General features: G+C 45.6%; 1 protein-coding gene across 2 annotated transcripts in view; it reads left to right on the top strand.

Annotated features, from left to right (window-relative positions):
• The first annotated feature begins 7,510 nt into the window (after positions 1-7,510).
• The window catches only part of NHSL1 (NHS like 1), a 125,516-nt gene continuing 106,050 nt past the window's right edge, over positions 7,511-26,976 (top strand). For both annotated transcript variants that reach the window (XM_070496328.1, XM_044754400.2), the window contains exon 1: positions 7,511-8,360. In XM_070496328.1, the coding sequence (XP_070352429.1) occupies positions 8,159-8,360 (202 nt within the window). In that variant the 5' untranslated portion in view covers positions 7,511-8,158. The remainder of the gene's footprint in view (positions 8,361-26,976) is intronic.

Genomic DNA, 26,976 nt, shown 5'->3' with positions numbered 1-26,976 from the left:
CATCTGTGGATCCTTCCCTTGCTGTCGATGCCGCGGCTGTCTGGCTGGGACAGTGTGACTGGGCATGTCGGGCGTGACAACTGCCCGATGGCTCCAGATGTCCTCCAGTTTTCTTTCTCACTTTCTTTTTAATGTTTAATTCTCATTATTTCACTCAGTTATGCACTGGGGGAAGGGATTATTTGGTCTGAGGAGATGGAATACTTGAAAATAACTGAGATTACGATGCACTCAACTGCGTGTTCTCAGTAATTTAAAAAAGCCTTTTCAAATTAAAGCCACTTTGGCAAAAAAATTACCACTTCTCCTCATGTCGTGGCCTAACTCATCCCAAACCAAAATATTTTCATGTGTGGAGTCAGGGGGTCTATGGGAAACCTCTGTACCTTCCTCTCAATTTGCTGTGAATCTAAGACTGCTCTAGTAAAACAATTCTACCAAAAAAAAAAAAAAAAGAGAGAGGAAGAGCTGAAAATAATTTCCAAATTAAAAAAATTTTTTTCAAACAACCAAAGCAGGCATTATTGACTTAGAATTGAGTTTTAAAAAGTAGAACCTTGAAACTCCTAACCTTTTACAGTGTTTTTCTTATCGTGAACGCAAGGCCTGCCTGTATGGCAGAGACTAAAAGTTCAGAAAGAGCGTCAGGTCACACGTAAGTGACCAGTCCAGTGTCAGTGACTCAGGACGCTTGGTGTGTAGACTTCCAGATCCTTACTAGCCTTTTCTGTCAAATGTTTCTATAAGTCACCAGTTGGTAATTTAGGCTGCTTTAATTAACCCTCTTAGGCCACGTTTTGCCAACTTCTGCTTCTATAAACAACATAGAAAAAATGCCTGGAAAAGAATTAGAAACTTTGCAAAGTGTAAGATGGCAAACAAATCTCGGAAGAATTCTTACAAAATGAACAGAAGTGCTTAAAGAGGCAGCAGATTGGGAAACTCCCCTGGTGCCCCGAGCAGGTTCCCGGGCTGCTGTGGAAAACAGCCACAGACTTGGGGACACAGGACAATGAAAGTCACCTCCTCAGTCCTGGAGGCCAGAAGTCTGAGTCAGCTGTCGGCAGGGCTGCGCTCCCTCCAGAGGCTCCGGGGGCTGCTGCTGTGGCCTCTCCCGAGGCCTCTTCTTGGGGCTGGCGGCTGCTGGCATCCCTCGGCTTGTGGCTGCATCTCGAGCTTCTGCCTCTCGGGTCACGTTGCTGTCTTGTGTCTGAAACCTCCCACTGCCTCTCTTACAAAGGACACGTGTGACCCACTAGGGCTCACTGGATAATCCAGAATAATCTCCCATCTCATGACCCTTGATCATGTCTAGACACATTTTCCCGTATAAGATGACATTTACAGGTTCCCCCTGCTCCCTTTGCTAATAGTAAAAAAGTTAGTCATTATGGGGCTATTAATTTTCTACCAACTCGTAGTTTTACCAGATTTTCATGTTGGCAGAATTCAGTGGTATACTGGGGCCGTTGTGTACTGGCTGTGAGAGCCAATTCCTACATTTTTAGGATTTTAGCAGGCTGATTGTGAAATTGTCGGTAGCTTGAAACTGGCAGTAGTGGGAGTCTACACTGAGGAACTACAACAGGTCAGGGCTGCCCACCCCAGAGAGCCGGTTTAACAAGACCCCCCACCTCTAGGACGCTCGTCTGGAGTCCTCGCCTGAGGAGCCCTCTCAGCCCTGGAGCTGACTCAAGGCTACTGCTTGTTTTACTTCCTTCTTTCCCTTCTGCTGGAGGTATCATGTGCATCTCTCTCCTACAGTGAATTTTAAACTTCTCAAGGGCGGTCCATCTTTCGTGCTTTAGACTCCGCCTGGCCTGGCTGGCCTCCAGCAAGGGGTCCACGAGCATTTGCATTGAACTCTCCCTCTCAGCGCTTCCCCATTCTAGAGATGCTGGTGCTGAGGGGAGTCGCGAATATCCCAAATACGTATATTCACATTTCTGTCTCCTTCCTTCTTTGGGGACACACTTGAATTTGGGTACTGGGTGCCACCAATTAATGAATTTTAAGTGCTTTGTACCCAATTCTGTTTGCTCGTATTGTTGGAAGGAGGATTTGTCTGGTTCAGTAAAGCCGCTGCTCGGACCGGCAATATCTGACACGTGTTTAGCGTGGAGTCAGTGCAATAAGGGTGGCTGAATCCGTGAAATGTCTTTAGAAAACCAGATTTATACAGTGTGCCCCAGAGAGCCAGGGAGAAGGCAGTATTAAAGATAGAGCTAAATACAATAAACCCTTCGGAAGGTCACTTAAGGTTGGCTGAAAATGCTTTGTCTTAAACATGTACCAGGAAAAACTGAGGTGAAACATTGCTCCGCGGCTCCAGAGCAGCCAGTTCACGTGGTGGAACCCAGGGCCCAGCCTGCGTGTGGCTTACGATGGGGCTCAGGCTGCTTGTCTCATGTGGCCCGTTGTTGATCGCCCCAGGTGCTGGACTGATCACTGGGTTTTGGAGTTTTGGTGGATGTAAGTGTGCCCATACCCCAGCAGTTAGAACCCTCCTTCTTCAAGGGGAGCAGTTTAACTCTCTGAATAATGGAATTTTATTATTCACCCTTTAGTTCAGATTATATACATACAGTCGGTTTACAGATTTTACTTTTGCCTTTCGGAATTTAGCAATAAAGGAATGATTGCTATAAAAGCCTCACTATTTCCATGCCCTGAAACACGTTAAGGTTACAGTGGAGGTGACGCAGAAGTAATTCGATGGTTCTGCTGTCCCTCGTTCAGCCAGTGTTCCTCCAGTGCTGGCCCAGAGGAGCCTGTGGACGAGCATCACCCAGGCCTGATGGGGCTCAGAGCTTCAGGCCCCACCCCAGTAAGGAGACTGCACGTCAGCAAGATCTCCTGTGATTTCTGTTTGTGGCAAAGTTTGTGAAGAACTGGTTGAGTAGGTAGAAAAAATAATTACCAGGGTCACTGGAGAGGCACTGAGTGCAGAGGAGATTGTGGTTCAGACATTTCCTTATTTGGGATTTGAGTTCAGTCTCAGAGTAAGTTCATCCTTGGTCATCTCCTATCAGAAAAATCTCAAAGTCGATGCTTAGTTTTCGGGACCTTCTCATCTGAGCCCCTTGGATGGGGACGTTGTCTTAGTGAAGGTTGGGGCAGGGTTTGCATAGGGGTTGTTGACCACTCATCAAGCCTCTGACAGCCCACGGTGTCTGCCAGCAACAGCTCTGTCCTGGCAGCCTTTGTTCCCTCACAGACTGACCACCTGCAGATGGAGAGCAGTGATGCACTGCTGTGTTGCTCCCGTGTCAGGTGATCCCCGGGGGACAGTGTGGCTGGCGCTCAGCTGTCAGTTCTGTTCCGGGTCCTTTTCAGACCTGAGGACGTTGAAAGGTGGGATTTACGCTTGTGATGATCCATAAATATAAATGTTTGCGTCTGATCTTTCCATTTGAGGGACACAACACTGCTAACTCCACTGAGAGGACCTCTGACGCTCGGCACTGGGGCTGGATGGAGGGCCTCGCTCTCCTTTTCTTAGAGGTGGGAGCACGGTGGGGGAGAGAGTCTGAGCAGGTTGTTGCACTGCCCTCTCTTCTGCGACTTCTGAGAGTCGGGTCAATGGTTTAACTCCGTGGTGGAGGGGCGAGGACGGTGAGGAAGGAGGATTTGCTGTGCTGTGGGAGCTGACTTGCTGAGGCCCTGGGGGTAATACAGTTTTGTTTTGGTTTTTATTTAGTTACAAATGTCTGGCTCAAGCTGTTTACTTCTAGATGCTGAGATAAGCTTTCATCATTAGTGTGTACAAATTACCTCATAGAGAGTTTGCATTGAAACCTGCTCCTAAATTATTTACCAGAGCTGGCAGCTGGAAAACCTACCACTCCGTGTCCTGCCGGCTCCGGGTCCCGTGGGTCGCCTGGGTGACTCGTGTGGTAACCTGATAGGGTGCACACTCCACCCGCCTCCCGGTCGGCTGCTTGGAGCAGGATGCAGTTTGGAGTGACTGTCCTTGCTGCTGTGCGTGGTTTCCACCTGGATCTCTGTTCACAAGCCCTTGGCCTGTGGCCCCCACCCCAGCCACACACCAGCCCCACAGCCCCAGCACGTCGGCCGCCTACCCTGGTTTCTGAGGTCGGGGTTCTGCCTCCCTCATTCTTCCTCCCAGGTTTGAGGGGAGGGCCCAGGGAAGTTGAAAGTCACAGCCTCCTTTGTGGCCTTTGAGGCTGAGAAACCGATGGCACTTGAAGTCAGTCCCTCCTCTCAGCGGGCATTTTACACAGACGGCAAGTGGAGCAGCTACCCGCCTGGTGGGTCGAGGGTTTGTCTAATCCCATATCCTGTCGTGTTTAACGATTTTTCTTAGATCAAGAACTTTCATTTGAGCTAAACTCCTTTCTAAGGATGTCGGTAATATATTGAAACATGAAATATTGTGTCTTTTGGCAAGGACCTTCCAAATGTGTTCAATCTATCCATTGACTCTCAGTGGAAACATAAATAAATCTTTCCAAATTAGTGGCTATTTGACTCAGGAATTCCCAAAGAAGAATGATTCTAGAACTTCCCTTGGAATGTATTCTGATGCCTCCCAGTTTTTATAATTAACTTTTATTTAAAGTATTACTTAAATCATTCTCGAAATAATAAAGAGTAATTTCTTGTCCTTTTGTCAGTAGTGATGGGTAAATTTCTCACCACTCTCAAGAACTCCATGTGAAAGAGGCAATCAGTCATAAACCTGGTGTAGGTCCACCTGGGGGCGTTTCAGGCCTGGACTCGCTCCTCACAAGTCAGGGGACAGGGTGCATCTGGGGCAGCTGTGGGGACACCTTCCACGAGAGCGCCGTGCTTCGTTCTGTGAGCGCTCAACGACTCCTGCTAAATGTGTAATTTACGCAAAATTATTTATCCGATTCCCCGACGCCTGGAGCTCAGCAGGGGTGAAGTGGTAGGAACGGAGCAGTTATTGACACGTGTGGTGGCAACTGGGGTTTCCGTTTGACAGCCCAACGGCAAGAGGGGAGATGGGAAGTACGGCCCAGGGAGGAAGGTGGAGAAGGCTGCCCACAAGGTCTGAGAAGAGTGTGCCCTGTGGTTTTCATGGGAGAAATATTAGATTAAGATGTTTTGTTACCTTGCAGATTATAGCTGAAGCTGTTTGAAGAAACAGGTTGTACTCCTGTTTCTTCTCCTCTGCAGGGTTACTGTGGAGATGATAATAGACACGAATGATAGTAACACACATGACGTGCAGGGAGGAACGACCCGGCTGTGTGGAGGTGGGTGCACATGGCTCTGGGGTTGATAGTCCAGGTGGTGAAAACGGGGGGTTCATTGTAGTTGCAGTTTGAGTGAATGTGATAGCTTTTCAAGCAGCCCACTTATGATTTCTAAGCTGATTGGAGCACATATGTAACATGGATAGTTAAAATCTAATATTTCCTCCACAGCTGATTTAAACGATAATGTTGTCTTGGCCATATAGGAACTCTGATCCAGTTGTAAAAGTAGTCAATTTATTGGAGCTTCTTTTACATAAATGAAAGTTTTGATCATCAAGGCCCAGTATAACAGAAACATGAAATAGCTGGGAGATGGAGAATTGGTTATTGTGCAGACATATCCGTAGGTCCTAGGAATAATGGGAAATCCATTAAGCTGCTTGGAAACCCAGCCTGTATGTGCTCACTTTGAGGGAGTCCCGAGTTTCTTCCCTGACTGGACCAGGCTCCTCTTGGTTGCTTGGCAGTGACTATTCCTCGAGCCCTTCCCTCAGCTTTCTCCCAGATGTGTATAGGGACAGGAGGTAAGGAGGAAACACACCGGGTACCTGTGACACCAGTGCACCTGTGCTGCTGTGTGTGTGGTGCACACGCTGGGGGGTGAGCTGGAAAAAGCGTTCAGCAGCACTTGCTGTATCTAAGAACAGCACAGGGTTTATTGCGGAGTTCAGATATTCCTAAGTTAAAAACGTTGCTGCAAGGAGGTAGACACTGAGGGGAGAGACTTGTGTTCCTCATTTGAGGTCCGTGGATCCTTAGAGAATGCATCCATGGATCTTGGGGGGGGGGGTCCCAGGAACCTCTGAAATGGGAAGCAGGATTTGGGATATTTACATATTTTCTCACATGAGAGTCTTTTTTTACTTTTCAGTTTATATTTTGAGATTCTCAAAAGTGTCTTTGGCTCAGAAAGAATACTGGATGTTTGAACTTGGTTGTTAGCCACTGGTGCTTTACATAATTGTATTGTTTTTGCCCTTATAATAAGGAAGTAGAGGTGTCATTCCAGTTCAGCAGCTGGGCCCCGTGCTGGGCGGCGTAGGCAGCATCCTTGGCGGGTGGCGAAGCTTTGAACCCAGTGATGTCTGATGCCACCTGGTCCGTCACTGCTTCCTCTGTGTGATGCTGGGCATCTCACAGCCTTCTCTGGGCCTGAATTTCTCCATTTGTAAGTTGAGGGGTTTAAACTGCAGATCTCTTGAGGACCCCTGTCTGTTTTGCTGGTTGGTGCTGCAGCTTTGCCCCTCAGCCCCAGAGCCTGTTCCCTGTGTGGTTTCCATGTGGTGCGGGCTGTCCATCCCAGGACCTCTCCCAGCTGCTCTGGGTTTTTTCTTCCACAAATTTTTCAGTCCTAGTAAAACTTGGAGTGGCTTTTTCTTAAAATCTCAGTGGATTGCAGTAGATCCTGCTTTTATAATTTTTAGTCAAAGTTTATTTTCTATTGCAATTGGTTAGTTTTAATATATTTGCTCAAAGCTGGGTAAAGGGGAGACAGACCCAGTTCTCTGCTTGTTGCATGTCAGTCTCACTCTGAACAGACTTGGGGGTGCTGGCCTGAGTATCTAGGTAGGAAGTGGCAGGGCCTCTTGACTCCCCTGGGCCCTGGAGTTATGTGGGCCTTGGGTGAGACGCTCGCTCAAGTGCGTTCCAGCTGGGGCTCCAGGTGTCTTCCTGCCTGCCGTGATGAAGGGTGTGGGTAGGAGCTCAGGGCTAGAGCCTGCAGCTGCCTGCCACCAGTGCAGCTTTCTGGTGGTGGTTCTGCAAGACAGGAGGCCTCTCACAGTGAGAGAAGAGCAAACCCCAGGGACTACGGGGGAGGCAGAAGGGTCCTCAGCCTGGCTCTCGAGCTGCTGGGGGAAGACGGGAGAGGCAAGGATGGGTGCAGGACACACATTTCTCCTTTGCTGAAGCTGGGAGTGAAGCAGGAGCTGAGCCAGTTTACTTCTGTGGAGATACACTTCCCTGGAGGATGACCTTCCTAAGCCGGTCTGGGAAGCTCGACGCATGTATGTCACCACATACTCTCCTGGAACCCCTTCTCAGAGTCCCTCCTTCAGACGTGTGGTCTGATAATTCGGTTCTTTCCTTTGTCCCCAGAAGTGTGTATTCTGCGTGGACTTGCAGTTTCCATCGCTTTGCTGGGTTTCGGAAGTTTGAGCCGCCGTGCTGTGGGGAGGTGGGGCTTCTGTTTCCAATGAGGAGCCTTCAGCGTCGGGAGAGCCTATCGCCTTTCACGGGAGCTACTCTGATCCAGGCAGTGGCCACGCAGTCTGGTTATTGTTTGTGGATCCAGGCGGTTTGCAGCCGGAAGGAGGGCAGGTGGGGGTTTACGACTCTGCGCTGCGGGACTAGCCGGGAGACTCTGATTTCTCCTGCCACCTGTGCGGGCGAACTTAGAACTGGGCGCCTGGCTTGACGCCGACTCTTTTTCTCCAGCTGGAGGAGTTCCTTCCGTCTGTGTTCTGCCCTTGGAAGGAAAGATGCCTGGGAGAGGAGTGGGGCCGCCAGAGGCGGTGCTGGGTGCGCACCACAGAGCCTCAGTTATGTTCTTTGCAAAGTCCTGACAAGTGTTCCTGAAATGGACACTCTGCTTCATTTTTAAAATTGTACTTTTATTTGTTTTTATTTTCATTTTTGGGGGGCCGTGGACATCCCTGACCTAGAAACCAAGTACAACAATGTGGCTAGTGTAAAAAAATATTTTTTTTGTTTCTTAACTCCTCATTTTCCTTTTCTTTGTAATTGGGTGACATAGAAGCAGCCTTTTTGCATAAAGCTGTGCCTGACTCTCAACACCGTCTGAATGAATGGGACGGAGCAGTCTCGATCAAAGGACCTGGACCAATTTTAAAAAACGAGCCTTTTGTTTGTTGGGCTACCTTTGTCTGTAGTTGATTTTGATGTGAAAGAAGATGAAAAAGGACGGCTCTTCAGGTTCCTTCAGATTCAAGTCCAGCCCGGGTTCTCTCTCACGTGCTGTGAGTTGGATAAATTTCTCCTCCTTGTCCAGGCAGACAAAGAGGCTGTTCCGCAGCGATGGGGAGCTCCCGGTTTGTGGGCAGCAGGTGGAAGCAGACGATGAAAACTGGACCTACAGAACCCAGCCCAGAAAAGGTGACTTGAGTTTTTTTTTACTTAAACATTTTTAGAAGTTTGTAGAATTCTTTGTTTCTATCACTGATTTCCCTTCACAATTTTTGGCCTTGTTAGGAGGGGTTTTTTTGTTTATTTTAGAATTCAGTATCATTCATTTGCTTACATGCCTAAAATAAAAGTGCTCTCTCACTTAGTTTCAGCATGAGATCACATCCTTCTAAGAAGGACGGAATAGCCATTGTTGTCCTCAGCACTCCCCTCCTCAGACCCTCACACTCACGTGACTTGTGCAGAGTTCGGTGGTGAACCGTCGTCACAGAAGGAGTCATCTGCTCTGGGACTGAGGTTGGGACGTGGAGCTCTTTTCTGGAACAGTGCACTGAGGAGCCTGGGAATCCTGGATGGCCTCCAGGCATCTTTCTGCTGAGAAGATTGATGGGTTACATGAGCAGGTGTTGGGGTGACATCGAGGAGAATGAACCCACGAAGGGCTTGCCCTTCTTATCTTGGCCAAAAGGAGTTTTTGGATTTCTTTCCAGTTTCTTTCCGACCAGGCTGGTCTCTTTTCAGGGTTAGCGTGTTTTGTCTTCCTCAAGGCGAAGAAAAGATCAGTCCTGGTGGAGAGGGAAATATTTCAATATTTCTCAACACACCCCTATATTATGTTTAGAATTTCTGAGTTCTTCCTCTTAAGACTGTTTACTGGAGAGACTGGTCAGTTAGGGTCTGAAATGGCTTCTCCCTCGGCGCCGTGGCTGACCCCATGGGGAGCCCTATTGAAGTGTTACAAAGGAGCCGGTCCAGACATTCCATGTGATTGTGTTTCCGTGTTTATCACATTCTTCCCGTGCAAAAGAAACCTCGTTAGAATCTTTCAGGGACCTGTTCTTTCTCCTCTTCTGGGAAACAAAACTGAAATGTGAGAGAATAAACTAAGTTAAATATGTGCTTGTGGGTCCAATAATTATATTCCATGGACTGAGAATTAAATACAGCCCTTCTTGTGGATGATGTGTGTTACACCACTTGTTCTTGTCTGTTAGCTGTGGCACAGGAGGGGCTAGTTCATGCTCTTTGAAGTCAGTTGTTTATTATGTCAAGAAGGTGGCCAGCGCTGGTCCGCTGATGCTGAGCTCCAATATGCAGGTTTTCACTCAGATACAGTGTGACTGCCAGGAGTAGGGAAGTCTCTGTGCCCTCCGGCTGGAGTCTTGGAGTTTCGTAAGTCCACGAACTTGCCTTTTCTAAATCGAGTGAGCTGTGGTTTTGGTAAATGGGTGGGTTGTAGTGTTTGAAGAAAGCATTTGAAGGGTGGATACAGTAGTGCTGTTGCTGCCAGAGGGTGTCGTTTTGATTCCTTTGGCTTTTGCTGGAAGTTGTTTTTTATGACTTGTTTTGTTTTAAATTAACCTCTGTCAAGTTTCTGTTAAACGTTGTGTGTGTGTGAGCGTGCCGCTTTAGGGTTTCTGTCGTAGATGCTCCATCCGGTTCACATTAAAGGGAAGGAGACTGCGACTTTGCGTGTCTTAGTTGGAAATGAAGCAAGTGCTGTACACTTGACTTGGGAAGAATAAAGAAGTCATTGTAAAGGGCAAGGTGACCTGGAAAGGGAGGGAGAACGTGTTTATGTAACAAACACGAGTCTGAGCCCCTTATTGCTATGGAATGGTGGGTGCAGTGGGCTCACACAGATACCTGGGCATAACGCGTGTGCACGTCTGTATAGTTCCTAGAAGTAGTCAGGCATGGATGATGATATCATTTCTGACATATGTGTTAGCGGGAAATCCTGAAAAAGCTGTCTGTAGATCAAAATTCATGATATTGTATTCTGGTTTCACATTTGACTCACAAAAGAAAACTGTCTCTCAACTTTGACACATTGTCTTGGGGGCTTGTTATAATAGATGCTCCTTATTCCACATGGTTCTTGCCTTTGGAGAAATACAGAAGTGACATTCATTTACACTTGGCAGATCAAAAGAGGAAAAATCTTTCAGAAAAATTATGCAGATTGGAGTTTTTTTGTAGGAGTATCAAATAAGCTAAAACTCTTGCATGGATTATCATTCAGTCTAAGAATGCCCAGTGGCCATGTCAGGATTTAGGTGCAGATAAATATGCACTGAAGACATTCGTCTGATGAGAATCGTGTAGCACCTATTTTTCTTTTATGTCTGTCCAGACTACATGCATGTGAATCCACTTTCTTTTCGGCTTACCCCCAACACCCTTACCTTGTATTAACATCTTTGATTTACACAGGTTTCTAAAAACCTGCTCACCCTCCTCCCCGCCCCCCCCCGCCCCCCCACCCACACACACACTCATGCTGCTGCCTTGGTTCAGCAGTGCCCATCCTGGGATCTTGGGCTGACGAGAGTCTGGTTCTGCAGCCTCCTGGCTTTCTCCCTCCCACCAGCAGCTGCTACAAGACCAGAGGGCTTGCCTGCTCACTGCCCACTGTCTCCAGGGCAAGTTGCTTTGCAGGGTTGACCCATTGCATCCCTGCTATCAGTGTGGACAGTGTGTTGTCCAAGACCCAGGTTCATTGTATTAAACAGTTCTTCCACGTTTCATTTTAGAAGATATTTTTATAATGAATCTCCTTGCTGGATTGCTTATCAGTAACATCAAAATAAAGTTTTTAAGTGGCTACCTTCATGGATATCTGTCAGTACACAAACCCGTAGCTTTTCAATTTTATGTTCTCACTTATACTCAAGAAACTAAAGATAAAATTACAGTGCTTGAGACTTCTTTGGAGAAACTTTTTATAGGATTGCATGTTACTACTGGCATCTTTCCTGATAGACTTGTACTGTTCCCGAGTCTGGACAGTGGCTGGAAGACTCATATTGATGTGTCCAAGCAGTTGCCAATCACTGGTGCTGACCTGGCCGGTGTCAAACTCTATTGACCATTGTCCTCAGGAAGGCTAGGTACCAGCGATGATCAGTTCTCATGTTCTTAGTGTGGGATGACCCTCACGATGAGAGCAGAGGATGTTTCTGCTTAGTTGGCCGTAAAAATCAAGGGTGTGAGTCAGGATCCTCTAGAGCACTGAGTTCAGTGATTCGTGAGCTCTTCCCTTAGGAGCTTGCGTGGTGAACAGTGGACGTCTAGACGAGATGGCCTGGAGCTCTCACGTGGGGCGCGAAGGCATTCGTTGCAGGAATTCTCCCTGAGTGCTGTGTGCAGGATGCAGAGAATGTATCACACAGGCCTTGAAGTCATGGGTTCACACTCATGTGCAGAATCTAAGGGGGAATTAAAGAGAACGTGCAGGATCATTGTGGAAAAGTGTAGAATGAGTGGCTTAGTTGAGAAGGTTCAGATGAAGACACTTCATCTGGAGCATTTCCGTGTTTTACATGGTCTTCTGGCTGTTAGTGTTGATAAACAATATTTAATGGCTCGGCTTCGTTTCCAGCACCATGGAAGATTCTCCGTGGGGACTGATGACTATCTTCTCCCTTACCCTTCTCTTGTCAAATAAAACCACAAAAGGAAGAATAACAGTGGGGTGTCCTCTCATTGAGGAGAACGAGTTCTGTTGGATCCCCAGCTCTCTGTTGAGTGGGAGGGAGGCATGATTGATGATCCTGTATTGACAGGTGGGCAGATCGATAGGGTAATTGACATGCAAAGCTTCGGTTTGGACAATACTCTTTGGACTTTATCGTGTGTACTAATAACATTACCAAACTTGAACCATTTGAGTTTCAGTTTCCTCCCGTCCCAGGAACTCCAGAGAATGACCTTCCTGGGCATCGAGGGGAATGGATAATCCGTACACTAGTAATCAGTTGTTGAGTGTGGCAGTGGGCTATATTTAAAGTAATTTCATCCCATAATAAATAGTTGCGAAAAACAGGATCCTGGTGCATAATTGGATTAGCAATGACTTCAGACGGTACAGTGGAGAAAATGGCGTGGAAGACCAAGAGTAGCCAAGATCCTCTTTTCATGTAAATAGCTATGATTTATTTTTGATCATGAGATCTTTAAAATTATGGGGTTTAAGAGCATTTTCTTCATGACATTAAAGAAGTCTTAAAAATATTGGCAAATATTGTCAAAGGACCACTCAAATTTGAGAGTAAAACTAGATAAATAAGTAATGTTTATTCTGAGGGTCACTATGTACATCGGAAAACTAGCTGAATGGAGTTGATCTTGGTGTCTTAATAAAAGAGGCAAGAAGAGTATTCCCAGAGCTGAATGCAGTGTTCTCCTCTTCCCTTCTATTGAGGCTGATGCTCTGTGGAGGAGATGCACTATGTGCCACTTAACATTTATCTGGTTCCCTGACACTGGCCTTTGTTAACTTGATCGTTTCTTCTTCTGAAGTAAGGGAATCTCCATTGTCTTGCTCCCTTGTTTTACTGCAAAAATGATTTTATTTGTTATTAAATTGATGAAGTTCTATTGAAATGATGTTTTATGTAATTCTCTTCCTTTATTTACTTATTTTCAAAAGCTTGTGGATTTGTTTTGAGAATTGGACACTCGCTTAGATTACTAGAAATATCTCAGGGTGATGAAAGAAGGACCTTATTGTCAGAGCCTGCGTTTGGAAGTGAGTCATCTGTGTTCGTTTCCCTTGAAATGTCCATACTGGGTTTTGAAAATGTTTTTGAAATTGTTTTTTTCAAACAGTTATTTTTAAAAATAAATTTAAAAGACCCTGAAGGTTAATTAAGGTTAAATTTTTATAAGTCTCTTGCAGTTGTTATAGAATGTGTTATATTTCCATGTAATTTCAAGGTTTTTTGGTTTAACTATAATATTTTCTATCAATTAAAATTTTTTAACTGCAATATTTCCTATGAAATACTTCCATTAACTCCAGTCCTGTCGGTTTTATCTCCTCAAGGTCTATTGTGTCTGCGGCCACATGTCTCCCCAGCCTTCTGAGCCGTCTTCTGCTCTTTCTTGTTACCGTCACTCTTGTCCCCCTTTGGGCCACTCTTGAGTCCATGCTGTGGTCAGAGTCATCTTCCTAAAACTCATGTATAATCGCGTCACTCTCTGTGGCTCCCCATTGCCTGCAAGCAAAGTCCACACCATGTCACACAGCCTGAGGCCCTGCGCTAGGATCCTCTCGGTGCCCTGTCCTTTAAACTCCAGAAACCCGGCAGAGCAGGATGCTCTGGCCCCCTCCTCCACGTGTTGACCTCCTGCTTCACCTTCTAGACTCTCTTTAAAACCCTGTGAAGTCCTCCCTGGCCCCCCAAGGGCAGAGCCGCTTGCTCCCTCTCTCCGCTATCTTTCTCCACCTTCTGCATTCCTCCACCATTGCCCTCATCGCTGGATTATCCTTGTTTACTCCTCTGCATCTTTAGCTAGGCTCTGAACTCAGCACAGAGACCTAGTCTTCCTTATCTCTTTTGTCCCTAAGCTATGTGCTCAGTAAATGGTGCTGGGGGGTGAGCACAACTCCTCTGGACACTGGTGGCTGTGCCATCTGCAGAGGCCTCGTCCTGGACAGACCTCTGGGCTCTCGGGACGCCGCTGGGTCTTGTGCCACAAGCACTTGCTTTGTTGCACATGCTGGTGGGTGTGAACTCGCAAGTGCTCCTAGTTCTGAACTCTCTGGAGTGTGGCAAAAGCGAGGGTTCCGTGGGTGGGAGCATGGCTTCAGTGGCAGTCTGCGGCTCCTGTTGCCCTGCTTGGACTGTGCACGGGTCCGGGACTCCCAGCAGCGTTGGATCTGACCTGGTGGACAGAGATGAGGGGGCGATGAGGAGCCACGAGGCACCTGTCCTCTTCTCAGCCGGTCCCTGCGTTGCCCCTGCCCCCTCAGTCAGGCTTGTCTGAACGCAGCAGCCGCAGGGACCTTTGCAGGGAACACGAGTCGCATCCTGTATCTTCACCACTTAAGACCCTTGGAGCTTTCCTTCTCTATGGTTTGACTGAAGTCTCTGCAAGGCCCTGTGAGGCCCCATGTGGCCTGTCCCTGCGCTTCCCCGCTCTCCTGTGAGTCACACCAGCTCCCTCCTTGTTCGGCTCTGCACGACGTTCCCTCCCCCTCCTCTTTCAGCCCCTTGCGCAGAAGTCGTCTCAGTGCCCTGCCTAAACTGTCACAGCTGGCCCTCCCCTGACCTTTCTACCCGCATCTCTCTTCTTCCCCAAAGCACTTACCACCACCTAATACACTCTATACTTTGTGTGGTTATTTTTGGTGCTGTCTCTAAAACTAGAATTTAGTCTCTAAGACAGGAGAGTTTTAAATACGTTTCGATGACCAGAGTTTCCCCAAGCCTGGCCCGTGGTGGGTGTTCGGTACATTTTAGTTGAAAGAGAGAGTGAATGACACATCGAGCACCAGGTCAGGGCGTCTACATGTTTCACTCGTGTCCCTTCTGATCATGTGACCTGGAACAAGGCACACAATCTGTTTAAGCTCTGGTTTCCATTCTGTAAAATAGGATGATGCCTATTCATCATACGTGTGGGTAGCAGGTACAGCTTGTTATTGAATAAGTGAGTGTATGCTTTATAGATACTATATCAGCCTCCAGATTGGGCCTGATGGTATTTAATGGTGCTGTCTGTGGGGCTGGCTCTCTCTTCACTATCAGTAGTCAATTGAGTCAGGAGATGTCTTTATCCTAGTGTAGAACATACTATTCTGTAGAATTTTCAGTATTGATATAAGTGCTCTTCGGGTACTGTGTAACCTAGACAACGCATGTGGAAGCTGTCACCTCCTCTACATCATCCTTCAAGTCACAGGCGCATCACGATGATTGGTCAACCATGGACCGAGTATATGACGGTGGTCCCAGGAGATTGGTGCCATACAGCTAGGTGTGTGGTAGGCCGTACCATCTAGGTCTGTGTGAGTGTGCTCTGTGATGCTCACACACGACAGAACCACCTAATGACGCGTTTTGCAGAATGTGTACCCATCAAGTGACACCTGACTGTATACCTGAGTTTTTATGTCAAATCCTGAAATGATTAAAATACTAAATTGAAAGTCAAGTCTCAGTTAGGCAACCCATCCAAAAGTATTAACAATAGCTAACATTTAATGGGTGCATGCCATGGCTAGACACTATTAATAACACATTGCATGAGTGAACCCATTTAATAAGTATTGTCTAGACACCGTAAGTATTCAATAAAAGTAATAGTTGGTTTGATAAGCAAGGAAGGGTCATGAGGGAGAACTGAAAACTGGGCTGAGAAACTTAGCTGTGGAGAGACGGAAGCCAGTGTAATTCTGTGGAAAGAGAAATGCACTTGAAAGGACGTGGGGTATTTTGGGGTCTGGACCCAAGAACTTCTGGGTTAAGGGCACAAGCTCTGCTTTTGAGTCTCTGGGCTTCATGCGGCTCCTGGATTTGAGCTCTGTGAAGCCTGGTCTGTGTACTATGCAGTGCCTTGCACTTTGTAGACAGTGAGTCAATATTTGTTGTGTGAACATGTGGTCACGGCAGGGTGGAGGAAAACTGCTCAGGGTAGGGCGCGCAGGTGGATTGGAGCCTTGGGGACCAGCATCAGGAGTCTGGGAGCTGTGGAGGTTGAGAAGAAACTGGGTGCTGGTGGAAGCCATCATGTGGCACGTGAGGAAAAGCAGATGTGGAACCACAGATTTTCATGTTAGGCTACCTTCTTTAAAGGAAGTTACAGGTTTTAGTAATTACTTGTTAGTGTAGCAACAGCATCTCTGATTTTCAAAAGTATAGTTGTGTTTGTTCTAGCTGCGTGAAATATGGGTAGTCTTCACCTTGTATTTCTTTTGTTTTTTTGGTTTTTTTTCAGATTTTTATTTTTCCTTTTTCTCCCCAAAGCCCCCCGGTACACAGTTGTATATTTTTAGTTGTGGGTTCTTCTAGTTGTGCTATGTGGACGCCGCCTCAGCATGCCTTGATGAGCGGTGCCATGTCCACTCCCAGGATCCGAACCAGCGAAACCCTGGGCCGCCGAAGCAGAGCGTGCAAACTTTACCACTCGGCCACGGGGCTGGCCCTCACCTTGTATTTCTAATCTTCCTTGTTAAAGGTGGTATTTATGGCGATCACTGTCTTAATAAATGGATTGGAAAACTCACAGTCAACATACACACTGTGCATATACAGAGATGTGCGTGGCGTGAGGCTGGGGGAGCTGGGGCTGGTTGCAGTGATGCCTCTGAGGTCTGCCCTTCATCAGCCCTCACCAAACTTCCCTGTACCATGAATTCAGCATCACAGAGGTCTCTCTGTCATTTATGGCTGATGTTTGATAACTGACTTGTCATCAAAGACACTGAGCCAACAATTACTTATTTGCTTCTTGCTGGAACCCCTCCCTGTGCTGGATGCATCACATTTGGCTGTTTAAACATGTATGATGTGTGGTGAGCACTTGTCTGGCCGGGCAGATGTCTGAGACCATCTCCCTGGGGGATTGTTAGCTGGGGTTCCCAGCTAATACACCACGCCCCCCATACCGCCCTTTACTAGACTCATTCCCAGGATCTGGGTGCGTGTTGCAGATTCTTGTGCTTTGAGAGTTCCTGTTGCTTAGTAGACTTGATGTAAAGCAACACCTTGAGAAGGCCACACGGAGGGGCAAGACTTTCCCAGATTCAAGGTGAAAGTGGCTCGAATTGTGAGTGACCTGTAGTGACCTGGCACACAGGGCCTTCCCCAGAGCTGGTGGAATGAAAAGCAGCTCTACCCTGCCATTTCTGTGCCCTCCTGTTCCTCAAAAAGGCTGTGTTAGGGGATAATGAATAGGACATAATGGAAGGAGGTGGCTGGACAGGAGGAGGGACAGAGAGGGGATGAGCTGTGGGGGGAGGAGAGATGCTGACTCCCCACCTCTCCATTCTGTCTTCCCTTTGCTGACGGTTCTGGCCCTCTCTCCTAAGTCAGGAGAGCAATGGTGGCCCACGGGGCTCAGCCCAGGTTCTGAACATGCTGCTTGCGTGACTGACTGTGCACGGGCAATACTTCAGGATTGTTTGTTTCAAGACATGGCTTAATGAAGTTTCTGTGCATGGTTGGAAAAGGCGTGGAACAGGGTCAAGGCCAGTCTGTCCACTGGTTAGAATCCTGTTAGTGGAACAAGTAGGATATCAGATTTGGGCTCCATGGATGCTTATGCTTCTCTAAGGAAGCTCATTTATAAGTGAAAGCCACAGGCAGTGGAGATTTCAATATACTGTATCGCTTGATTTTTGTCTTTTCAGCAAACTCAAAGAGAAAGTGAGAATAAGTAATTCTGCTGTTGGTACAGTTCCCTCGCCCTGTACCCGGAGGTTCACTTTCATGCTGTAGTTAGAAACAACCCAGCTGAAGTGGACGCTGGGGATCTGGTTGCACTCTGAGATAACCCAGAATGCCTCTCCGACAGGTGTGTGCTGCTTCTGTCTCGACACAAGCACACCAGGCAGGTGGCGAGTTTACCCTGGCGGGCGGTGGCTGCCTGGCTTGGTTGCTGTGGTTTTTCTGACTGGTAGTTATTTATTTATGCCATTTTTTTTCACAGATAGAAAGTACATAGGGTGCTTTGACTTCCTGGGAAAAGAACTTGGATTTTTACCTTAAAGTATTTGTGTTGCAGGGTTAATCAGCACACTCTATTCCTGCTATGAAAAGATCTTTTAAGTACATTTTTCCTTGCTAGCTTCCCAAGTCCAATTCTTTGGCCTTAAGTGTGAATGCCTGAATGTTGTTCTGCTCCAAGGATCCCAGTGGATTTATAAGCAATTTTTGAGACAGCTTGTTGCATTCAGGGTGATCTTGTGGGCTACTGACGGTTGATAAAGCTGCAGAGGCTGGAATGTCTCTCCTTCAACCTTCCTTTTGATCACCACACCTTGGTTACGCCCCACACACTGGAGATGTGTGGGTTTTCCAGTTGATCATCAGACCTTGGTTATACCCCATACACTGGGGATGTGTTGGTTTATCCAGTTGATCATCAGACCTTGGTTACACCCCGCACACTGGGGATGTGTTGGCTTATCCAGTTCAGCATCACATCTTGGTTACACCCTATACACTGGGAATGTGTTGGTTTTTCCAGTTGATCTATGTTCGTATGTCATTGTAACCAGGGAAACATTATGTAACAGTTTAGAAATTTGGAAGATCATGTGTCAACTCGAACTAATAAAGAGGTTTGAACCAAAATCCAATTAGTAAATTTTCTTGTAGTTTCTGAGAAAGTTGTGTACGGTTTCTCTACAACAAATGATTGTTTAGAATGGGAGAGGAATCTTCTACAGTGGATCTGTGGTCTGGATGTTTTGGCTTTTTCAGTACCCTGTAGATTTGATTATTGTTGCTTTTTTAAATCAGTGATTTTTAAAAGTTTTGCCTGTTTCCAGAAGTAATAAGTACACTTTATGTTAGGTCCTAGTTCACACAGTGTGTATACACACACACATATGCATATACATATACACACGCATACATGCACACATGCACACACATGCATATACATATACACACGCATACATGCACACATGCACACACACATATACATATACACACGCATACATGCACACATGCACACACACATGCATATACATATATACACGCATACATGCACACATGCACACACACATATGCATATACATATATACACACATACATGCACACATATGCATATACATATACACACGCATACATGCACACATGCACACACATGCATATACATATATACACACGCATACATGCACACATGCACACACACATATACATATATATACACACATACATGCACACATGCACACACACACATGCATATACATATATACACGCATACATGCACACATGCACACACATGCATATACATATACACACGCATACATGCACACATGCACACACATATGCATATACATATACACACGCATACATGCACACATACACACACACATGCATATACATATACACACGCATACATGCACACATGCACACACACATGCATATACATATACACACGCATACATGCACACATGCACACACATATGCATATACATATACACACGCATACATGCACACATACACACACACATGCATATACATATACACACGCATACATGCACACATGCACACACACATGCATATACATATACACACGCATACATGCACACATGCACACACACATATACATATACATATATATACACACACATACATACACACATGCACACACACATGCATATACATATACACACGCATACATGCACACATGCACACACACATATACATATACACACGCATACATACACACATGCACACACATATACATATACATATATACACACATACATGCACACATGCACACACACATGCATATACATATATACACACGCATACATGCACACATGCACACACACACACACATATACATATACACACGCATACATGCATACATGCACACACACATGCATACACATATACACACGCATACATGCACACATGCACACACATGCATATACATATATACACACGCATACATGCACACATGCACACACACATATACATATACATATATATACACACGCATACATACACACATGCATTTACATATACACATTGCATATACATATACACACGCATACATGCACACATGCACACACATATGCATATACATATACACACACATACATGCACACACACACACATATACATATACACACGCATACATGCACACATGCACACACACATGCATACACATATACACACGCATACATGCACACATGCACACACATGCATATACATATATACACACGCATACATGCACACATGCACACACACATATACATATACATATATATACACACGCATACATACACACATGCATTTACATATACACATTGCATATACATATACACACGCATACATGCACACATGCACACACATATGCATATACATATACACACACATACATGCACACATGCACACACACATATACATATGCACACGCATACATGCACACATGCACACACACATATACATATATACACACGCATACGTGCACACATGCACACACATATGCATATACATATATACACGCATACATGCACACATGCATTTACATATACACATTGCATATACATATATACACACGCATACATGCACACATGCACACACATATGCATATACATATATACACACACATACATGCACACATGCATTTACATATACACATTGCATATACAGTACACATACATATGTACATGTAGACATATACATGCATCTGCATGTTTGTAAAATGAAACAAGAACTCTGTGAAACTTCTCACCTTTACTGCATGTCTACTTGTAATACTCTCTGTTTTCCTCTTCTTTTTTTGTTTTCTTTTTGGTGAGGAAGATTCTCCCTGAGCTAGCATCTGTGCCAATCTTTCTCTATTTTGTGTGTGGGTCACTTCCACAGCATGGCCACTGACAAGTGGTATAGGTCCACATCCAGGAACCGAACCTGGGCCGCTGAAGCAGAGTGTGCCGAACTTAACCACTAAGGCTTGGGGCCGGCCCCTGTTCTGTTTTATGCTAGTCTGTTTTACTAGACAGAACATGTGAGTCTGACCTGCTGAAGTGGCTTTATGGCTGCCTTTTAGCTCACGGCCTTCAGTTTGCAGTGGGCCTCCCTCCTTTGAGTAGGTTTGTCATGCTGTATACCGGGTAGCTTTGGTGGAGTTGCTGCAGGTCGTGCCCCGTGCATCTGCATTGTAGAAAGCCCTGGACGCCAGAAGTGTCTGGAGACACTGCGCGTTAGTGGTGCATCTCAAGAGTCATCTGGTCTGAGAACCGACTGACCGCCATGAGCACCTGAGTGTTTCTTCTGAGTTCCCGTCTGGGTTTCCTCAGGGGACATGCTTGAATGTCAGCAGGGTAGGAGCCACTTCCAGTGTGACCCTCATCCCCTGTGGGCACACAGTGGAGAGCCCGCAAGCAGCAACACCCCTCTTCTGGAGAGTTCTGTCGTGCTCTCTGACCCACTGTCCATCCCCCATGGGAAGAAAATTAGTGGAGAAATTCAGTCCATTTAACTGCATGTTCAAGTTGTTGGACTCTAGCCTGTGTCTCAGAGACCCTATATCTGAACTGGAAGAAAAGCTACATTTTCTCTGAAACATAAAGTTACTGTGAAACACTGAAGATTGTTAGAGATGCTTCTCTATATTGTGGTAATATGGGCCACACGTTAGCTTCAAGAAGGGTAGAGGGTTGTGCCTTTATTTATTTGTATGTCTGGATGACAGAAGCTGCCTCATTCACCTTTCAGGGTACTAAAACTATTGAGTATTTTTTTATGAACATCTTTCTGAAGCAGACTCTGCAGATAGGATCTGTTTGCAGGTCAGGGTCAACCCAGGACTCACACGTGTGGCCTCAGGTCACTGCTGCGACAGCTTTGCCCTCTTTTGTGGTGAGAGAGCAGTACCTGAAAGACTGAGTTGCCTGAAGCCATCTAGATGATAATGGTGTGGACTGCATTTGAATCCACTTCTTGTGACTTAGTCCCACACTCTTTCTATGACACTGTGCACCATCTCTGCTCAATCCTCAGAGCACAGGTGGCCCTGGTTTTGATGCCTTGGCATCACCGTGAATAGGGTTGAACCTTGTAAGAACACAGTGATGCCCTGGGTGCATTGAGGTCCCTAAGGATCCTTGCTTTGGTGGGAAGCCCAGCTGGCTGCCTGCTTCTGGTTCCACTTCTGCCCGAAGGCTGTGAGCTTCCTCTTTCCACCTGTGTGGTTTTTCTGCCTCTTGTCCCCACCATGCTCTGCTTTGGTGCTTCTGACAATCCATGTGGTTACAATGGTCTTGACTGAAATATTATAATGAGACCCTGAGCCACAGTCCTGTGAGGAGGCTGTCTGGTCAGAGACCACGCTGGCTTCTTGCTTCTCGGCAGTACTTTGAGTGGCTGAGTTTGTCAGAAAAGTGATCTCTTGATAAGTGGGATGTTCCTGTGATGTGTAACTGTTTTTACCTCTGTATCTGCTGTTGGCTTCACTGTTTAGTACAGTTGATTAAAGGACATGCTTGCATTAATGTTATGGAACTGTGACTATATTTGGGCATCGCAATTCTTTTTGTAAATGTTAAAGTTTAAACACTTCTGTAAAATCACTCTGAGTTTTCAAGCAGGATTTCTGTGTTGTTTCACTTAGTGAGGAAGCACAGCCTTTAAGCTTTGGTTTCCCCAATAAGCACTTTCTCTAATGACATACTGAGCTCTCCCTTGTGCTCTCCTCTCCTCTCTTCCCTCTCCATCTGATATTTGGACACCAAATATATTTTCTTGTTTTTCATATGGTTGAAATTGCCTCCTCATGTCTTCGGTTTCATATCTTTCTTTACATCATCTGCTTATTAAAAAGTCAAAAAATAGTGAAGGTAAGACATATTTCTGTTATCTGAATCCACTTCTATTCCACTAGACATTTCTAGCCAAACACTTTAAGTGACATTTGATCCTCATTAACACAAATGGGAATTATATAAAGTGCAACTGAAAAATCTGATTTGACTCTCTACCTTTTCCTGAATGAATTCCTTGATAAACCCCATATCCCAATACTCAGAATCAACATGACCTTCTATTAGTCTCTGTCGAAATGCCACAATCCCCGTCTGCATCCTAGACCCACAGTTGTTCTTAGTGAATACTTTGATTTACACAAGGGAGAGCTGAAAAATGTTAGGATGCAATTTGAATACATTGAAAGTAGAGATTTAAAAAATTTTTTTCTGTGACTCAAGAAGTGAGGCTCAGAGAAAAGTAACAATTTCAAAAAGCACTGTTATCCTTTCTCTCATTCTCCAAACACAAGAGAATTGGTAAAAGATGCTCACTCCTGGTGTCAAAGCTTTTGATGCCTAAATAGTTACTCTGTGTTTTGGTTGTAAAGTCTCAGAGATAAGGACAATTGTAAAGATTGTTTTTCTTTGTGGATGAAGTAAAATTTCAAAGTGTGACTGTTCTGTGGACACCTAATTAGAGCAGCGTTATTTGGAGAGAGCTTACTGAGGCAGTGGCCACGTACAATGGCCACATACAATGGCCACGTACAACAGCCAGGCACAATGACCACGTACAATGGCCATGTGTTTTCTTCTCTCAGTACTATTTGAGAGCATTTTAGTAAATATTTGTTTGTAGTGCCTAACTTGGAGTTGTGAAGGGATCCAGGCAGAATTTCCCTAACGAAACAAAGCTGGCTTGTTAGGACTGGAAGGAGGCTCGGAGGGAACCTGTCTGGTCCCTTGTTTGACAGGTGGTGGGAGTGTTGGCTAAGACAAGGGACGGTGGCCGGTTAGCTACGCCCTCACATCCCGTTCTCCTCTGTGAAATGGTGCTGAGATTGTGTTTCTTTCTATTTAATTTTGACATTCCTGACTGCCCTGTGAAGGTCAAGTGACAGATTCCTTTCCTGACCCCACAGAGCAGGTTTTGGAAGCTTTTCATTTGCTCTGTCACATGCAAGGTTTTAAACAGATGTGCTGAAGGCAAGCAGCTTCCTCATGACAGCAAAGGCAGAGGAGGGACACCACAGCCCGGCAACGGGCTCTCGGCTCTCACTTTTATTCCACTTACAAAAGGAAAACTCATTCAGCTTTCAAAGAATTGAAGGAAAAAACCAAAACCAAAAAAAAAACCCCAAGCAGAAAACCATCCCAAGGGCCCCAGGCTGCAGCCCTTCTTCTGTGCAAACTGAAGTCCTTAGAGACAGCAAATGACTTAACAGAGGCCAGAAGCACACTTGCCCCAGAGGACGGGACGGCCTGGTAAAACCTTACACTTAGTGTTCTTTTGTGACACAGAACTGTTTTGCTCCGGAGGGGCAGTAGATTTATTATCATTAATAGCTGAATTTGCAGAGATGCTTTGAGTAAAAATAGGACACAAAGTAAATACCAGGCGTTACCTTCGACAGATTTGTAGGTGACGTCTGTTAGAACCTAACCTGACTCATGTTAAGCAAGGATGGAGAGGGAGACCTGGAGAGAGAGGAGGGAGGAAGAGGTCAAACAAAACAAAGGGGGGCCGGCCCCACAGCCAAGTGGGTAAGACTCCGTGTGCTCAGCTTCGGTGGCACAGGTTCACGGGTTCGGATCCCGGGTGTGGACCTACTCCACTCATCATCCACACTGTGGAGGCATCCCATATACAGAAAAATAGAGGAAGACTGGCACACTTGTTGGCTCAGGGCTGGTCTCCCTCAAGCAGAAAAGTAAGAGAATTGGCAACAGATGTTAGCTCAGGGTGAATCTTCCTCACCAAAAATTTTAAAAGAATAAAAAAAGGAAAGGGAAAAGTCTCAGCTGTTTGGCACAATCCCAAGGGAAGATCAGAGAAGAGCTGTTTCTGTGGGATGCTCTGTTCCATGTGGGTCGTGTAACCCTGTGATTGTCAGGCACCAAGGCACATCACCGCCCTGAAGTCGGTCTGACAATTTGGAGAGTTATTTTCTGGCTTATTTTTAAACTCCAGGACAGGGAAAAAGACTGAAGGAGCCTAAATGCTGTGGTTTCCTCAGACCTTTATTGTTGTGAGTCCTATGGGGCCTGAAATAACTCGCGGTTCCTGGCGTTTCACACTGCCTGGCCCTCAGACTTGGCGGTTGAGAGGGAAATGGTTGGCTCCTTCCTTGAAGCGCTGTCACCAAGGTTAAAGTGGGTCAAAAGCTGGAGAACGTGGGGATTTCAGGAAAAAACTGCCTTTTTATGGAAATCCTCTAGTTCTTTATAGAGTTGTGAGTTTTTCAAATATATAGTTGACTTCAAAATACAGTGCTTCAAGTTTGTAAGTCTTAAGTAACTTAAATGTTGGAGTGATGTACTCAGTCATCTGTACAGACTCGCCAGGAGCCGGGCGCTTTAACTTGGTGTGTCTTCTTTCTAATTTTCATCTTTCTGCTTGGTGATTAGAAGCCATTATGGTCCAGTCACTCTCGCTGGTTATGGGCTGATGTTTATAGACAAGTAAGTTGCGGCAGAACTTTGTTCCTCCTGGTTGGCTGGTACATGAGTCATTTTGATTTGTGGCCCGACTTCTCTTTAGATCGACTAAGGACGGTGATTCTGTGGGCAGAAGAGCTGCACCTGTTTCTGCAGTTGAAGGTTTTAACTTCCTTGGATTACTCGGATGTTGATGAGAAAATGACCTCTTTGTTTTAGGTTAGCTGCTTTTGGGGGACAGTTGCCATTGATCTGTGTGTTTCAGGAGTCGGCCTCTCCAGGAGCACGTTGGTGAAACCCACAGCACGACAGGACAGGAGGTTATCTGATGTGCGTTAACTCAGACTCTCCAGGGTACCATGTGCTGCATGAGGCATGGTCACAGTGGCAGAGCTGTAATGGAACGAAATTTAGACTCTAGTAGCTTTGTTTTTCTCCTAGAATACATTTCATCATCAGATCACTAAGAAAGGGGATTTGGGGTCATCGTTATGGCATCTTTTGGTGTCCTGCCTCCAGCTGACTTCAACATTCTTGTATGGATACTAACAGAAAAATTCATTTTTTTTCCTTTTCCACTTCCGCTCCCATCATCCTTCAAACATTTAGTTTAGGGTGGATGAGAGTAGGAAGAACTGCTTTCCAAGTTTGCTCTGGAAAACTTGCCTCAGAGAGAATGGTATTTATGTTTGTGCGTTTCAAAATGAGGTCCCTTTAGACTATTAATCTTTTTTTAATGATGTTTTTTATTGATACATAGTTGACATATAACATTATGTACAGTTTCAAGTATACAACATAGTGATTCAATATTTGTATGTAATATTGCCATACGCCATTAATCTTTAGAGAAATGATGATTTATAAAAATTCCACCATGCATTGCTTAATGACGGGACATGTGTTGGATGTGTGGTTAGTTGATGTCGTCATGGAGTGAACATCACGGTATCCTTGCACAAACCCCGATGGCTCTACGGTCTTCATCTTGTGGGACCATCATCGTATTTGCTGTCCATCCTTGACCACAGCATCATTATGCAGCACATGGCTGTATTAATGACCAGTAACTTATTTAATAATGAGTTTCAGTACAGTTGTTTACAGGGAAAATAGTATCTGTTTAATTTTAAGGAATATGTTAAATATTTTTATGACTTTTCATTGGAAGCATTATGCTATTGGATGGATACCTTATCTAGGTTTTATACACTTGCCATTAACTGTTTGCTCTTGGGTGAAATACTGAAGGGGTGATAATTCTAGTTTATGCTACACTGGTCATCTCTTACGTTCCAGGCACCCCACAGGGCTCAGGACATTAAGTGTGAATGAGCATGTCCCCACTTTGAGGGACTCTCATTTTGGGTGGGCGGACAGAATTGTGACACTGTGGGAACTGCATAAAGAGTGCTACGGCACAAGGAGGGAGACTTCTGGGGAGAGGAGCATGGTCAGAGCAGACTTAGGGAAGTAAACAGCAGGCATTGGGGCGGGGGCTCATTCCAGACAAGGGAAATAATAGCCTGATTAGGGAGAGTGGGGGTATGAAGCCAGATGGAATATGTCACAAAGCCCACCAACGGGGCTGTTAAAGGGATATGGTCAGAAAATTTCTGGAAAAGAACTGAATCCAAGTCCAGAAGGGCCTTTGCTGCACATGAGAGTTTGGGATTTATTCTGACCTCATGTTTTTTGCATAAGTAG

This window comes from Equus asinus, chromosome 24, assembly GCF_041296235.1.
Source record: "Equus asinus isolate D_3611 breed Donkey chromosome 24, EquAss-T2T_v2, whole genome shotgun sequence".
NCBI classification, from domain to species: Eukaryota; Metazoa; Chordata; class Mammalia; order Perissodactyla; family Equidae; genus Equus; species Equus asinus.
Note: the sequence above shows the minus strand (reverse complement) of the source record. Positions and strands in the feature narration are given on the sequence as shown.